The sequence below is a fragment of the Saccoglossus kowalevskii genome, chromosome 3 (assembly GCF_978046115.1).
Source record: "Saccoglossus kowalevskii chromosome 3, keSacKowa6.1, whole genome shotgun sequence".
In the NCBI taxonomy this organism is placed as follows: domain Eukaryota; kingdom Metazoa; phylum Hemichordata; class Enteropneusta; family Harrimaniidae; genus Saccoglossus; species Saccoglossus kowalevskii.
Window position 1 is genome coordinate 29265032 of NC_140643.1, and position 16569 is coordinate 29281600.

A 16569-nucleotide genomic window follows, 5' to 3' on the forward strand; every position below is an offset into this window, starting at 1 on the left:
AATAATAGTTAATACTAGTTGTATGTTCACACTTTACTATCAAAACCACCATTTCGACCACCCATGTGCCAGTTTTCAGTGTTTGGGCGAGCGGTCAATGTTTTCAATGAGCGAGCGAGCGAAAAAAAAAACGCGATTAAAATGCGGTCGGTTTCCGGTCGGACAAGACCGCGTGTTCGAAAATTAAGCGATAAGCGGTCGATGTAAAAGCAGAAGGTTGGGCGAAATGAGTACTGTATGACCATGTTTCTCCGACGAAGTCTCAACTGACAATAATGCTGACAATGGACGTTAGATAAACACGCATTGTTTGCAACTGGAAGCTTATCACCCGTTATATCAGAATCGTCAACAACAGAGTATACAGATAAGATGTTATCATTTAATTCCTTCCAAAGATAAACACTATGCAAATATCCACGAAACGGCAGTTGTAGTCTTTTCTTCTAGTGTTTTAAAACACTAATTTGAGCAACGTTATTTCGCAATTTCGATCTTCTGTAAACCTGGGGTGATGTATCAAGGTCTAAAGTAACCGTTTTATCAATTTTTGAAAAATCAAGAAAAAAGTGAAAATTTCCCTTCTCGCTACCTTAACTTAATATTCCTGACCTAACATCTAACTGCCTTACCAGTCTTAACTTAATATTCCTAACCTAACATCTAACTGCCTTACCAGTCTTAACTTAATATTCTTAACCTATTATCTAACTGCCTTAACTTAATATTCTTAACCTAACATCTAACTGCCTTACCAGTCTTACTTAATATTCTTAACCTAATATCTAACTGCCTTACCAGTCTTAACTTAATATTCTTACCTAATATCTAACTGCCTTACCAGTCTTAACTTAATATTCCTAACCTAACATCTAACTGCCTTACCAGTCTTAACTTAATATTCTTAACCTATTATCTAACTGCCTTAACTTAATATTCTTAACCTAACATCTAACTGCCTTACCAGTCTTACTTAATATTCTTAACCTAACATCTAACTGCCTTACCAGTCTTACTTAATATTCTTAACCTATTACCTAACAGCCTTAAAAAAATTAACAAGTTGATAACAGTTGATCGTGGGGAAGGCTTGTTGTTAGACGGTCTGGTCCATTTTTCCAAGACCCCTGGCGTCCCTTTCTAGCCAAATAAAATTCGAAGTGTTCAGATTGTTAAACAGTTAAATGACATCATGCACAAAAACGTAAAACAGTTATTTTAGAAGTATTCATTTTCGTGCAAAATTTGGAAAATCACCCTATGACAACCAAATGTCACACACTGTCCTGAATGTAATATCCACGATTAAAGATAGTTTTAGGATTGTTGCCGTTTGGCGCTTGTTATACTTTGCTATGCATGACGTCATTGAGACGCGCATTGCATTGTGCGTTGTACTAAAAATATAGAATCCAACATGGCTGAAAGCAATGTGTCGACTATTCATTGATAGAGATCTAGACAGACATTACATTAGCGATGAGGATGAACGAACTAAAAGAAAATACCTGGTTAGTACCTAAAGTGACTGTGTGATAAATTTGAGCAAAAAAAATGTCCAGAAACTGACTGAGAAAACAGCGACGAAACAGCATGGCCGACGCACCAATGGCAGTAAACAGTTGTCACAGAAACCAAAAACCTCAAATGCCAACCGTTCACACATGCTGATGATCACAACTGGCAAAGCTTGGGAGGAGTGGTTAGGAAGCATTGAACCAGAATTTCGGTATTTTAGGATAACGGACGACGTCAAAAGATCGATGTCGGATAAAAAACTTATTTGCTTTAGTTCGGGGGGTGTGTGTGTGTGTGTGTGTGTGGGGGGGGGGGGGGGGGTTGACCTCAAAAAGTTTCCATCGTACAACAACGATTTCATTTTTTAATGAAGTCAAAAATATCTTGGAGTTTTGTAGTTCGTTTTTTTTTTCTATCCAATCATGGACAAAAATAACAGAAAAAAAAAAAACTTCCAAGACGAGAAAATGGTTTGGGTCGAGTGTGAAGATGTGTGTCAAATGAGGTCATTTTCAGGGCATGGACCTAGTTTACACCCACCCGACAACCAACTGCTATACCATACTACTGTCCGATTATCAATTTGTATTTAATGGTGAATGTAGTCTGATGCCATGATCGATATTTATCAATTAAGTTTCAGTGGGGGTGGGGGTGGGACTAAAGAAATTATGTTTTTCATCCTACATTGAACTTTTGATGTTGTCCTTAACCAAAGACTATAGTCTTTGCCCTAACAGAGCCTACAGACAAGAAAGATGGAGAAAAGTTTATCTGATCCCACTACAGGTGGCCTTGATGTGTACCAAAAATTAAATAAACTGTATGCATACTACACCCCAACGAAAAACAAACATCACGCCGGATATTTATTCTTCAAGATGAAACCGAAAATTAATGAAATCACTTTGGCTTATGCAGCTAGGCTCAGAGAAGAGGCTAATGAATGTGAGTTCGGTGATAAGCAAATTTTGGAACATTTGATCCAAACAATTGACAAACTGGCCATAATCCAGAAATCCATTTAATAAAGAATGGTCACAACTACTAACTGAAGCAGCTTAGTTTGAGGACACAGCACTACAGCTACGTTATGTGAAACCGTCAGAAGAAAGGTCAGCAGTCGCTAAGATAAGGCAATATAAGCAACACAATATGATTGGAAAACATGACAGATCCAGGAACGTCACTTTTAATGCAAATATCAAAAGTTCCTTCAAGAGGGCGCTATAACATATCTTGTGTAACATTGAGATTATACTCTTTAACATTGTGCAGCAGTAAGGATACTTGTACTAAAATTATGTTATAAAGCTGCTAAACAATCTAGACATTTAATTATAAATATAATTTTAGATTGGGCCATTCCAGTTTATATCTGCACCCCCCTGTTGAGCTTGTGTGTTTACTTCATACAGGGTATATTTTCCATGGGTGTATAAGTCATACAAAGTTTTATTTCCAAATCACCATTCACCATACAGTGATGGAAATCCAAAACTATAGTTCCTACTTATGGTGTTGATGAGTTCCATTGTGCCACCATACAGAGTAGGATTTCCAAATATAACTCTCATCATATGCTAATTTACCAAGTTCAAAATTTTATATTTGATAATGGAAATCCAAACTGATTCACGGTGTTGATGAGCTCATTCGTGCCACCATCCTTATCAATTTCAGTAATAACTATTTCATACTGGCCCAATGTTTTTACCATATACAGTCAGAATTCCAAGTTTTTTTTAGTCATACTGTTAGAAATCCAACCTCATCAACGGGTATGTGGCGAGATAAACTAGGCCATATTTTATTTAGTAGCCATACTCCTCTGGATTTCCAGATTCTGTTTCTCCATATACAGTTGGAATTCCGGGGTATTTTCCCCATCATACAGTGCTGGAAATCCGACCACATCAGTAGGGGGGGGGGGGGTGCAGATATACACTGGAATGGCCCATTTAATTTAATTTATTTTTTGTATTTCTAAGACTTTGACTTCCACACGCTCCACCAACGGGTTGTTCTGTGATAATTTTCCGAAAAGCCAACTCAGAACAGAATTTGGGGTTTCTATATTACTATCTTAAAGTACATGCTGCAACAAATGCACCACTCATTTATGGTCTCACTTCTTTAGTAAATGCTTGTCTTGTATTTTGTAACTGTAGGAAGTGTATACCCATACGAGCCCCTTGATTGGCCACCTTTTGAATATGTGACATCAGGGGATAACCTTTTTATCGCTTGACCAATTCCAAGTGTCAACAATACAGAGAAATTGTCGTTTTATGCACCAAAGTTTAAGAATCATATTCTACTGTATGCTAATAAAAAATGATGTGTGTCAGGGGTCAGATTTGCTGTTAGAGTCATCAACTGCTATTGAGAATCAGCAAAAATATTACCCTTCTATCTCTATCTTTTCAATATAAACTTCCAGTGAATATTATTGTGTCAATTCTTGTATTGCATACCGTTGTATGATTAGTTTTTAGCTCCGCTGTTGACTTTGTCGAGCGGAGCTTATCATATGAGTGATTGTCCTTCGTCGTCGTCATCTGTGTCAATGTTTTACTTTTTCGACTTCTTCTTAAAAACTACAAGCCTGAATGCTTTGATACTTAGTGTATATGTACCTTGGGTAGACCTCTTTTAGATTTGTTCATTTTGTAATGAGATCTTTAATTCTCTTATTTTGGTGAATATTTTTGTCATTTTTGATAAAAAGTGATATTTTCGACTTCTTGTTAAAACTACAAGTCCAATTGCTTTGATATTATACATATTGTTTATTTTATAATGATATCTTCTGTTCTTTAATTGAAATGTGCATTGCTAACAGCAGAGCTATTTAAGCTGACAGGCTGCTTGTTTTTTTCACTGCATACTCTTGAATGCATATAAAATGATGACATTAATAACTTGAATATTGTAATGTTTATCATACCATATCAGCTGGTCATATTTCACACTTAAATGCATCAAAGACACTAGGTGTGATGGAAAGTGTGCCTTTCATTAATACCAATCCTTTTTTTTAATTAAATAACCATGTTTCTATATAAGAACTTAGCATTCTCATCATTATACAATTTAGGTTTTATTTACTGTAATAATGCTATATTTTTATCTTGGTCTCTGTCTTACTGATTTTCAGGGGCTCTTGTTTCACTTGAAGCTAAATTCACCAGAAGTGCCAGTAAAAAGAATGCCAATGAACACAGGTATTATAGTTTTTTTAAGCTTTCAAATATCAGACAATCTCATTTTACCTGCAGTTTATTTGATGAATTTCCAAGCAACTGCAAGATTATTTTAAATACAAAATATTGTTTGAGATAGTGTTTTCTATTGGTTAAAATAATTGCACCATCTGTCTATCTACCAATCACATCTTGTCATGCATCATATTATGTATTTCTTTCCAGGTATGGTTTCATAAACATAGTGGTGTATACAGAAATCCAGTGATTCCCACACACCCAGTAGTACTAGTGGTATTCAAGGCTTTGATGTGAGTTATGTATCAAGTCATGATGACAAAGAGCATACTAAATCACTACCACCCAATGCTACTAGTTATGAATTACATTTGTACCAATCAAAACAGAAAGGTAAGATTTATGTATGTGCCTAGTATGTATGGATGTTAAATGTACACTTCAGATAATGTCACAAACCATAATAGTGCCAATATCAGGATTTATGAAAATGGACACTTTCAGTATCTGTGACTTGCATGCTTGTGATGATATCAATGACAAGTTGACATTAATCTTTATAGACTGAATATGGCTGAACACCCGAGCTTGAAAGGACGTCTAAGCCGTACGACCGAGGGTGGCAAAAGCCATATTCAATCCATAAAGGTTTTATCATATAGATTTAATTACAGTTTTACCATGGCATGACCACAAACACACAACGTTATTTAGAATGACGCATTTTGTTTGATGAATGCCGGGCTAGATACAGGAATTATTGCTCTGATGTGAGGGTGCACTTCCCATTACGAGTCCGGGCAATGATATGTGCCAAGAATTTAACCATTTCAACAAATATGTGTAAGGTATACTTTGCTTATAGGACTGCATCACAAGTGTATATACACTGTTTAAAGTGTTCTGGTGATTATAAGATTGTTTTTGCCATTCTAGGTTGATATATGATATCAGTGTACAGCCGATCTATGACGATGACTACTATTTCTCGCAATCACAAAACCTGACATACCAATGTCCTGGATCTCCAGATCCTCCAATGCTATGCTGTGCTTCTATACACAGTGATCATTTTACCATAGAATGGGGTGAACCTACTTTGTATGGTGGTGTGGAAATCAAAGGTTATCAGGTATATTGTAATCTCTTCATGGTTTACTAGTAAATGACTGCTTGCATGATACTCTCATCAGCAGAAACCCATTCTCTTCATCTTTATAAATATTTATAAATTTCAAAATATATCTCGTTCAGAAAATTATTTTGTTTAAGTTATATTCCTTTGAATACTATCACCACAACAAAGGGACTGTTTTAACTGACGTTGCACACTGCACTTTATTTATCGGCAAGTTGGATTCCATGTCAATGTTTTAGTCTTTCGACTTTTTCTTTCTTCTGTTCTTTAATTGCAATGTGCATTGCTAACAGCGGAGCTATCTCAGCCGACAGTCTGCTTGTTTTGATTATGTTTGGTGTCAGATATCATGACAACAGAGTGACATGAACATGGAATATGTTTTCTATGGCAGTTATAAATTATAGCTAGCATTCATATTCACCAGTCTATGTGTGGCATACATGTATGAATAGAATAACATGTATGAATAGAATAGAATAGAATAGAATAGAATAGAATAGAATAGAATAGAATAGAATAGAATAGAATAGAATAGAATAGAATAGAATAGAATAGAATAATTCTTTATTACATCCTTAAGGAAATCTGACATTTCAGTTTTGGTAAATGCTGTATTAAAGCTTTCTATAATAAAGTGCAATTAAACTAATAAGATGTATACATAACCTAATGCTACCTGTCTGTATTTTTATATTTCAGACATACATGAATGACAAAAAGATTGGCAATGTGTTGAATCCATTACATCGGAAAGCTATTGTTCCTTGTAGGCCTAATAAGTAGGTTATAAATTTGTATAACATCACAATTTTGTATAACATATGTATCGGAATGGAGCAGAGGCTGACACTGAATCAGAATGGGGCAGAGGCTGCTACTGAATTGGAAAGGGCCAGAAGCTGCCACTGAATCATTGGGATTACAGTTTTTCTGTATCTCCATGCATGCATTATACTTGCATCTAGTAATCTCTGGTTTCATCTAGTAATCTCTCATACCACTGGTGAATAAACTACCATAATACAATTGTTTACTGTACTAGCTATTCACTCATTCATCTATAATTTTCTCTGAATTATAATTTCACAGACAATACATTGTTAGTTTGGTTGCACTGAGTGCTGATACAAATTTTGATAACTCGTTACCATCAGAAGATGTAGTAGTAGTGACACCTAGTTGTTACCCAGGCAGTGATAGCTGGAGATCTACTACCAGTACATGTAGTGTAGATACTGCATATAGTCTTATTCAAGATGTTGATGTCAGTATTAGAGATGTCACAGATACCATGATTACAATCAAGTGGTCAGTGCAGGCTGTTGATGGTGAGTACATTTGTGTAGGTCAGTCGTAGTCAAGTTGTTATGATGCAGATTTGTGATGTAACTTTATATGGAGTATTTATTGTATATTAAAGATGGTTGCCGCTAGCAATAGGGACAGGAATTTTCGGAAATTTTGCTAAATTATTCTTTGTAATATTCTGTTTCAAAATCTGCAGAATTTTTTGCATTATGAACCTCAATTGTATGCATTTTTCAATTCATTTGTTTTTGCCACAATTTTGATTTGTTCTTTGTCATTTATTAGCTCTGCTGTCGACTTTGTCGAGCGGAGCTTATCATATGAGTGATTGTTCTTCGTCATCCTTTGTGTCAATGTTTTACTTTTTCAACTTCTTCTTGAAAACTACAAGCCTGAATGCTTTGATACTTGGCGCATATGTACCTTGGGTAGACCTCTCTTAGATTTGTTCATTTCATGATGATATCTTCAATTCTCTAATTTTGGTGAATATTTTTGTCATTTTTGGTAAAAAGTTATATTTTCGACTTCTTGTTAAAAAACGTAAGACAGAGTGCTTTGATATGCATATATAGGTACTACATGTGGACCTTTCACATATTTGTTCATTTTGTGATGATATCTTTAATTCTCTAATTTTGGTGAATATTTTTGTAATTTTTGGTAAAAAGTGATATTTTCGACTTGTTGTTAATAACTGTATGTCTGATTGCTTTGCTATTATTTATATAGGTACTACAGGTAGACCTCTATCAGATTTGTTCAATTGATAATTATATCTTCAATTCTCTAATTTTAATGATTATTTTTGTCTTTTTTGGTAAAAAGTGATATTTTCAACTTCTTTTTAAAAACCACAAGTCTGATTGCTTTGATACTGTAGATATAGGTATCTCAGGTAGACCTTTCTCAGATTTGTTCATTTCGTGATGATATCTTCAATTCTCTAATTTTAATGAATATTTTTGTAATTTTTGGTAAAAAGTGATATTTCTGAATTCTTGTTGAAAACAGCAAGTCTGATTGCTTTGATACTATATATATCGTTCATTTTCTAATGATATCTTCAATTCTTTAATTGAAATGTGCATTGCTAATAGCGGAGCTATCTCAGCCGACAGGCTGCTTGTTCAATGTGACCTTTCCCTCAGCAAAATACGAAATGTGTAAATTTCCACATTTTGTACCAGGTAGCCATGTCCATCCTTACTATGGATGAAAATACATCCCCACCAGCAGTAGTAAATTATACACATGTAGCTTACTGGTTTGCTACAAATTAGCAATATTTATAATACCTTACCATCACAAACTGTTACTATTAAACTATTAATATATTGCTATTTTCTTTGTTGTGAGCTTATATAGCATTACTGTTTTTTGGGTTGCTTGTTCATCCACAGTAATCACATTAATCTCTACAAGTTGCTACCCGGTATAATGGTGACTTAGCCTCCACATTGCATTCTCTCTTCAAAAACACAGCATCCTGTGAATCGCATATAAGTTATTCAGTTTCAGCATTCTCATGAAGAGACCCAGATATTAAATCAAGACATTTATTTAAGGAAATACAGAATGTAGCATATATATGTAATTTTTCCCACACAATAAAAGCATTACAGTATGTAATGTGATGTCTAAACTGTATTCATCTTTCCCAGATGAAGACATGAAGTACATAAAGTTACAGTGGAGCAGTGTAGCCAACCCTAAGGTAGGTATATATATGTCTCTCATATTTAGTTTTAGTATGCAATTGCCTTGACAATGCTGCTCTGGGATTTGATTCAGATTTATGCTTACAAATATGTACCATGTAGCAAATTTTCCATCATTAAAAATAATCTAAGATGTAGTAATATAATAATAATAATCTGTCTATAGACCCTTGAGACAAAACTGGCTGCTGATGAGACTGAATATACCATTTATTGATGTACACCAGGAACGAATCACTTTATCAAAATATATGTCATAGGAAAGAATGATAGAATCATTTGTAAATCCAAACAATACACCGTCCAGACATCTGATGCTATTGCCACACCAGTACTCTCACTCAGGTAAGCGACACATGGTTATAAATCTAAACAATACACCGTCCAGACATCTGATGCTATTGCCACACCAGTACTCTCACTCAGGTAAGGGACACATGGTTATAAATGCAAACAATACACCGTCCAGACATCTGATGCTATTGCCACACCAGTACTCTCACTCAGGTAAGCGACACATGGTTATAAATCTAAACAATACACCGTCCAGACATCTGATGCTATTGCCACACCAGTACTCTCACTCAGGTAAGGGACACATGGTTATAAATGCAAACAATACACCGTCCAGACATCTGATGCTATTGCCACACCAGTACTCTCACTCAGGTAAGGGACACATGGTTATAAATCCAAACAATACACCGTCCAGACATCTGATGCTATTGCCACACCAGTACTCTCACTCAGGTAAGGGACACATGGTTATAAATCCAAACAATACACCGTTCAGACATCTGATGCTATTGCCACACCAGTACTCTAACTCAGGTAAGGGACACATGGTTATAAATCCAAACAATACACCGTCCAGACATCTGATGCTATTGCCACACCAGTACTCTCACTCAGTAAGGGACACATGGTTATAAATCTAAACAATACACCGTCCAGACATCTGATGCTATTGCCACACCAGTACTCTCACTCAGGTAAGGGACACATGGTTATAAATCTAAACAATACACCGTTCAGACATCTGATGCTATTGCCACACCAGTACTCTCACTCAGGTAAGGGACACATGCTTATAAATCCAAACAATACACCGTTCAGACATCTGATGCTATTGCCACACCAGTACTCTAACTCAGGTAAGCGACACATGGTTATAAATCTAAACAATACACCGTCCAGACATCTGATGCTATTGCCACACCAGTACTCTCACTCAGGTAAGGGACACATGGTTATAAATCCAAACAATACACCGTTCAGACATCTGATGCTATTGCCACACCAGTACTCTCACTCAGGTAAGGGACACATGGTTATAAATCTAAACAATACACCGTCCAGACATCTGATGCTATTGCCACACCAGTACTCTCACTCAGGTAAGGGACACATTCAAACATTACGCTGTTCAGACATTGCATGCTATTACAACTATGCTATTGATGTTGTTACGTGAACTTCCAAAGGTAATATTCCATCAATATGCTGGCAGGATGGAGAATACACAAGTGAAATATAAATGCAGAATACAAATTTGGACTAAAGTCACATGTTATTGCAAACATCTTTACAGAAGATAATAATTATTCTATCATGACAAAGATTTGTGTTTTACTTCATGATGTAAAAACTGGGGTTTAATTCTGTATATATTAAAGTACTGTAATTAAACGACTCTATTAGTAGCACATCCCCAGTAGAAGTACATATAAACCAACAATACTGACGGAATCATTAAAAATAATATCTATTTTGACCATAGAAACACCTCTGTCTGTAATTTGTAATCACATGCACTACTAATAGAAAAAATATAGTTATAATAAAAAATTAGATTAAGCAGAATTCTAAATGATAACTGATGATGATAACCGATAACTGAAGAAAGTTATTTTTCTTTTGATTGTCATCAATCCGAACTACTTGATAACATATACATTGTTTGTACTCTGTTAGGTCATGTACATTTACACATACCATAATAGACTGGCTAGAGCCTGGTACCTACGGTGATACAGAACTCACTGGGTACAAGTTAATGATAAATGAGAAAGAGGAAGCACAGCTCCCATCTGATGTCACAACTTATACATTCACCAAGGGTGAAATATGCAAGGAATATCGATTCACCATCCAAGTAAGAAAAATTAAAATGTATTGTGTTCTTTCTGTATTACTAGTAAATGACTTCATAATTAACCTAAACATGAGATTTGATAAACCTAATGATTGGTCATTTTATTTTAAATTTCAGTTTAATCAAAGTGCATTATTGTTGATATGAGACTTTGACCAATATCAACAATTACCATCCTCAGGTGCCTGTTAAAATTTGGTGGGCATTCACGACTGCGTGCATTCGATATGAGACCCATAATAGTAATACATATGTATAAGGGTTAAGTATGTTTACACAAATATAAATGATACGACCATGATGACCACCACCTTTAATGGTCGTATCATGTGGCAATTCAGTTACATGTAATAAATACACTTGTTTATTAAAATCATTTGCATGGAGTGCTATACAAAAATGTATATGATCGGAAAATCATTATACAGCACCAACAGATTAAATTCTATGCTCTGTATATGGTCTACAGAAATCAAAATTGCTATATAGTTTTTTACTGTTATAGTTATTGATTCAGTCTTTTCTAACTTATTTAAATTATACAGGCATTATGTAGTAAAGCTCACCTAAACAGCAGTCTATCAGAAATATTGCGAGTTACTTGGCCTGGTGTTTTGCCACCCACACTGAGAAGAGTTCCAACCAACAAACGCAACTCACTCAAAGTAGCTTGGAATGACTTGTATAGTACTGGTGGTGTAAAGATTGCTAGCTTTAAGGTCAGCATTTATATTGTACCTACAGTGATTAGAATGTCTTTAATACATTCTGAATCTTGAATATGACAGAATGTGATTATGGAATGTTTCATTAATTGCATCATGGGAAAAGTTAGACAGAGAAGCTTCAGAAACAGCAAACAAACTTCCAAAATGTAGTTTGTACTAATTTCCTCTGATATAACACAATTCACAGATATCAGACAAAACATCAATTGCATTACAGACGGTTATTATTTTCTCTTTTTTTTGCAATCCCTTTCCAGCAAAATGTGATAGAATTCATAGAACAAAGTTATCAAAGTTGTGATAAAGGAAAGAGTGGTATAAACAAGGATCAGTGATTACTTGAAATCGATACCAGGAAGGGGGGGGTAAAAGAAAAGTTATATAACAATTTATTATTTAATAATTTATTAAAATACATAAGTTTGTCCAACTCCCTGTGGTATACCATAAACAGAAATGAGTGAAATTATTGCTGCATTCAAAAATGTAAAATCAACATTATCTGAGATGAACATGAACTAGTACTTTCGCAGACTCACTAATTTTAATTAAGATTTCTAGATTTTGTGATCATGCATATCGTATGAATTTGTCAATGTGGGATCTTCATCGCATTTCACACTCTTGCATACCCTGATATTGATAAAATTCGTATACGTGTATTATTGAAGAAATAAAAACCTTCATGCGACTTCCATCACATCACAAAAAATGCCTTTTTATAATATATATTTAATTTTAGTCAAATTCTGCTAGTTTCCATATATAGTTACTTTAATTTGTAAATTTACAAGCCCTTCGCTCACAATAAAAATATACCATGTAGCTATGACATTAATAAATAATAACATCTTCAATGTTTACCCTTGAGTTATAATTATCTTTCTTGTTTTTTTTTACAGGTCTTGTACGTAACGACAGTAACAGTAGCAGTGATTCGTCCAATGTCACAGGTGTTGCTGAGTTGTTCGGCATACAAGGTGTTCCAACAATGGTAGTTATTCATTCAGATGGTAAGTTTGCTGACTAAGACTCATGAACGGTAGTTTATATTCTCAGATGTATAGAAGATCATTGGTTCAAATAAAGCATCTGTGGGTTAATATATTTTTGGTCTTAGTAACAACACATTTACTAATTTCCAAACTACACTGCCAAATTGGGTTGGGAGAAATGGAAATATCACAGAACTGGAGGAGCCAGGAATGGGCCAATATATACATATATTAAAATTGGTCTACCTGTAATAAAAAGTACAAATACCATGGATGCACCAGTCTATGCAATTTCCAGTTTAGTGCAGTCAAATATGTTATGTGAGAGCATAATGTGTGAGACATAGGTGATAAATACACAAAATGAATGCATAAAATGTGGGGTGAAAGCCAAACTGTATGATTGTACGCTTTTGTTGATTGTCAACAGATAAGATTCCATTGTTGCTGGTCTCAATATATTTATTGTCATGCTCAGGTCACATTGCTTGGCAAGGACGATATGCAGCGTATGAAAACCACGACTTTGAATCATTTACTGATCACATGTTATGTGAGGTGATGGAGACAAGGTGCCCTGTCACATGTGATCACTGTAAGCTGAAATCTATATCTGAAGAACCCAAACTAAAACCCATTGCAGGTATGTTTGTTGTTATTTAAGTGTATATCATCACCTGTTTTGTCATGCTCACTGATTTCACAAGCATTTGAAGACACTGGAAATATTTCACTCACACAAATGATTATTTACTGCATGTGTGGAAACTTAGAACTTGAACCTATTTATTTCTGGCACAGTAATGCACATTCTCCATCAGTTAATATATAGCTAACTTTTACTGCTAATAGAGTTAAATCACCACAACCATATTTAAAATATAGTTTTCAAGGTAGCTGTATTATACATTCATGTATATTTGCAAAATTATCTTTTACATTTTGCTACCCTGACTGAAAAAAAAATCAGATGCATCGAAAAGCAGTTTTTATTGAAAAATTATCGATTCTGTCAAGGCCATATAAAGTCACATGATTTTCTGGCATACAAGAAACATAACATCTGCAAGCAAAACATAACAATGTGCAAATGTATTTTAGAGTTTGATGTGCTGTTTAAAGTTTTGAGTTCAAATTCTAAGCAAAGACAAATATCACTGTTACGTTATTTTAATGTTCATAATGTTTGTAACTTTGTCAGATATTGTACCATGTCGTGTTTATCTGTCTTAGTTCATCTGGTTTGTGTTTGATGCAGCAGCTGGGGTCGAGTGAGTGCATGCTGTTTATTTCAATTTCACCGATATAGGCACAGTAATGAGCACCCACAATTGTATAAAACTTCATCACCAATTTAATTAATTAGGCACAATTTTAAATTTCTGTTATATGAATGGCTTTAATAGCTTATCACTTATTATTATTGTTGACAAAGTGAGTCTTCTCAGAGTTCATCTTGTCTGTGTGTGTGTACATACATTTAGGAAACTAAATTTATGTAACACACAGCCAAGTGATGACAACATCATAAAGTGACTTCTACTCTTTGTTTTACATTTTCAGAAATTTTTATTTTGCCATTTGAGATGAAATTTAATTAAATGTAATCTTAGAAAAATTTGATTTGGAATTTATTGAAGTGGAATTAAATTGTAATTTAAATTTACGGTAGTAATATTAATGATCAAAATTATTATCTAGCATGTGTTCCAATGAACTGTGCATCAGAATGTATTGTAATTTAATACATGGGTGCTTTGGGATAATCTGCACATCTAATTAGTTTGTTGCTTGAAATGAGCATATTAATTACCTTATTTGCATAATATTCAGCCAATTTTCTGATTTCTTCTCTGCTTTTTGGATTTTAATTTAATAACCTAGTTCGTTTTTGGTTAATTACCTAATTTGTATAATCGTAACCAATTTATATATCAAAGCACTTATAGGACTATGACATGGTGATTCATGTACCAGATTTTTACTGAAAATTAGATTGATATTTGGCATAATAATGTAAAACTGTGATTGTATAAAAATTCCATACAAATGAAAGTTTCAATGAATTTGAACTTCATTTAAAGTTCATTTGAGCCAGCCACATGTGACCATGTTTGTGTAAATTAGCTCTGCGTATATAACCTGGATCATATTATTTCAGCTAATCCCAAGTCGGTAAGGGTAGTTATATCAGAGCCGTCGACATCATCAACATCAGGGATTGAACCGCTGCAAGCCAATAATTGGGTTGATACCGACCCAGATACCAGTTGTCAGCTGCCTAGGAACAGACGTGGTAAACACAGAAGAAGCAAAGATAAAATGTCTGAACCGCAACTGTCAAATGGGCCGTCTCTGCAAAAGAAATCTCACAGACCTAAGTCTTCCTATTCCCAGTAGACTAGATATTCCACACTAACTTACCTGATTTTATACAAATTATACCAGTCTGCGCATCCGTGTTCCAATAGTAATGTGCTGTAGTCATGGAAACAGCTAATCAGTGACGACACATAAATCTGTGCGAAGTACAAAGTTACAAAGCAATTCACCAGGCCATTTCTGAGTGTACTCGGAAAGATGCTAAATTCCAGGCTAAATATAATGTACTTTAAATTACAAAATTATTTGATTGAATACAATGTACATATTTTCCATCAAACTATTGTTTTGGAAAGTGATTTGACACCCGAATTGAGAAATGTTTTAAAACCAAGATGTGTAACTTATTCACACAGCAAATAAACAGTCTCCATTATGTGACCTATTATACACAGTTTATTTTTCAATTTTCACTTCACTGTACTGCACTCAGGTTTTAACTTTTGTATAATACATGTATATACACAAATGTTTGTACTATTGTACCTTCTATGCAACAGTTAAGAATATTTTCAAACTGTATTCCAGAATTATAATGATTCCCTGTGGGAATGTAAACATTTATTGAATTTTTCTATTTCAAAATATTATGTACATTATTCGAGAAGCCATTATTTTCCTTTTTTTGTAAATAATCTTGAACGAATTACAAATTTTATTTGTTGACTATCACCTCCTAAAACTAGTTATCTTTTAATTCATGCATATTGAAAAAAAGTATGCAGTGGTGATGCAGTAAGGGCATCAATATTGACACATTTGTAATCTTTCATTTTAATTATGTATGATGTCTTATTACAAATTTTATCTTGGGTATTTTGGTTTTATAAACTTTTATAAAATAAAGTCCAAATTATTGTTAAATTATATATGACGTGATTAGGACTTTCCAATTTGTGGTTGCCTTAACTCTTTAAATGCACAAAAACGTAGCTGCATAATCTTTTCCTTTTGCTTCAAAGTCAAGAAGAATTTATGTTCATTGGGCCAAAAAGTAACAAAGAAATTATATAAAAATACACAAGTTTGCAAAATGATCACTAAAATGTTGATGTGAAAAAATATGTCTCTCAAAGGATTAGAGTGTGTGTCTTTTTAACAGTTTTGAGAAATCCAGATTCTTTGGTTTTGTATAAATATAAACAAGTACACAGTTTTTAGTTTGAAATCTAAATTAAAATCATTAAATTACTTTTACAAAAGGAAATCATGCAGAGTTCATTTATTCAGCATGTATATTTGTAAATAAAGACTTTATAACTTTTGATGAAGAAATATTATTTGCCATGTAAAATGTTTTGGTGCGATGATGGTTGCAGTATATTTATAAATGTGTTATTGTAGTGGTTGCAATTCACATTTTAAAAGGACAAAATAAAGTGTAATTTTTCAACAAA

At 34.1% G+C, this 16569-nt stretch overlaps 1 protein-coding gene across 3 annotated transcripts; it reads left to right on the forward strand.

Annotated features, from left to right (window-relative positions):
• Window positions 1-1472: 1472 nt before the first annotated feature.
• On the forward strand, window positions 1473-16569 carry LOC146747721 (uncharacterized). Of its 3 annotated transcripts, none has more exons than XM_085496562.1 (10): window positions 1473-1511; window positions 4679-4745; window positions 4950-5135; window positions 5679-5874; window positions 6583-6662; window positions 6973-7211; window positions 8856-8908; window positions 9079-9257; window positions 10887-11067; window positions 11613-11780. In XM_085496562.1, the coding sequence occupies exons 4-8, from the start codon at window positions 5782-5784 to the stop codon at window positions 9127-9129; spliced, it is 516 nt and encodes a 171-aa protein (XP_085352688.1). In that variant the 5' UTR covers window positions 1473-1511; window positions 4679-4745; window positions 4950-5135; window positions 5679-5781; the 3' UTR covers window positions 9130-9257; window positions 10887-11067; window positions 11613-11780. The 3 variants fall into 3 exon arrangements, with proteins under 3 accessions (XP_085352688.1, XP_085352689.1, XP_085352690.1); XM_085496563.1 differs by lacking the exon at window positions 11613-11780 and adding an exon at window positions 11185-11321; XM_085496564.1 differs by lacking the exons at window positions 1473-1511; window positions 4679-4745; window positions 4950-5135; ... (2 more) ...; window positions 6973-7211; window positions 8856-8908 and adding exons at window positions 12698-12808; window positions 13269-13433; window positions 14952-16569 and having other exon boundaries at window positions 9123-9257; window positions 11613-11786.

Bases quoted from the DNA above. Each gene is read 5' to 3' on its own strand.
- LOC146747721 (XM_085496562.1), top strand. From the start codon at position 5,782: ATGCTATGCTGTGCTTCTATACACAGTGATCATTTTACCATAGAATGG. The intron at 5,875-6,582 runs GTATATTGTAAT...TTTATATTTCAG, and splicing joins TGGAAATCAAAGGTTATCAG to ACATACATGAATGACAAAAA. The intron at 6,663-6,972 runs GTAGGTTATAAA...ATAATTTCACAG, and splicing joins GTTCCTTGTAGGCCTAATAA to ACAATACATTGTTAGTTTGG.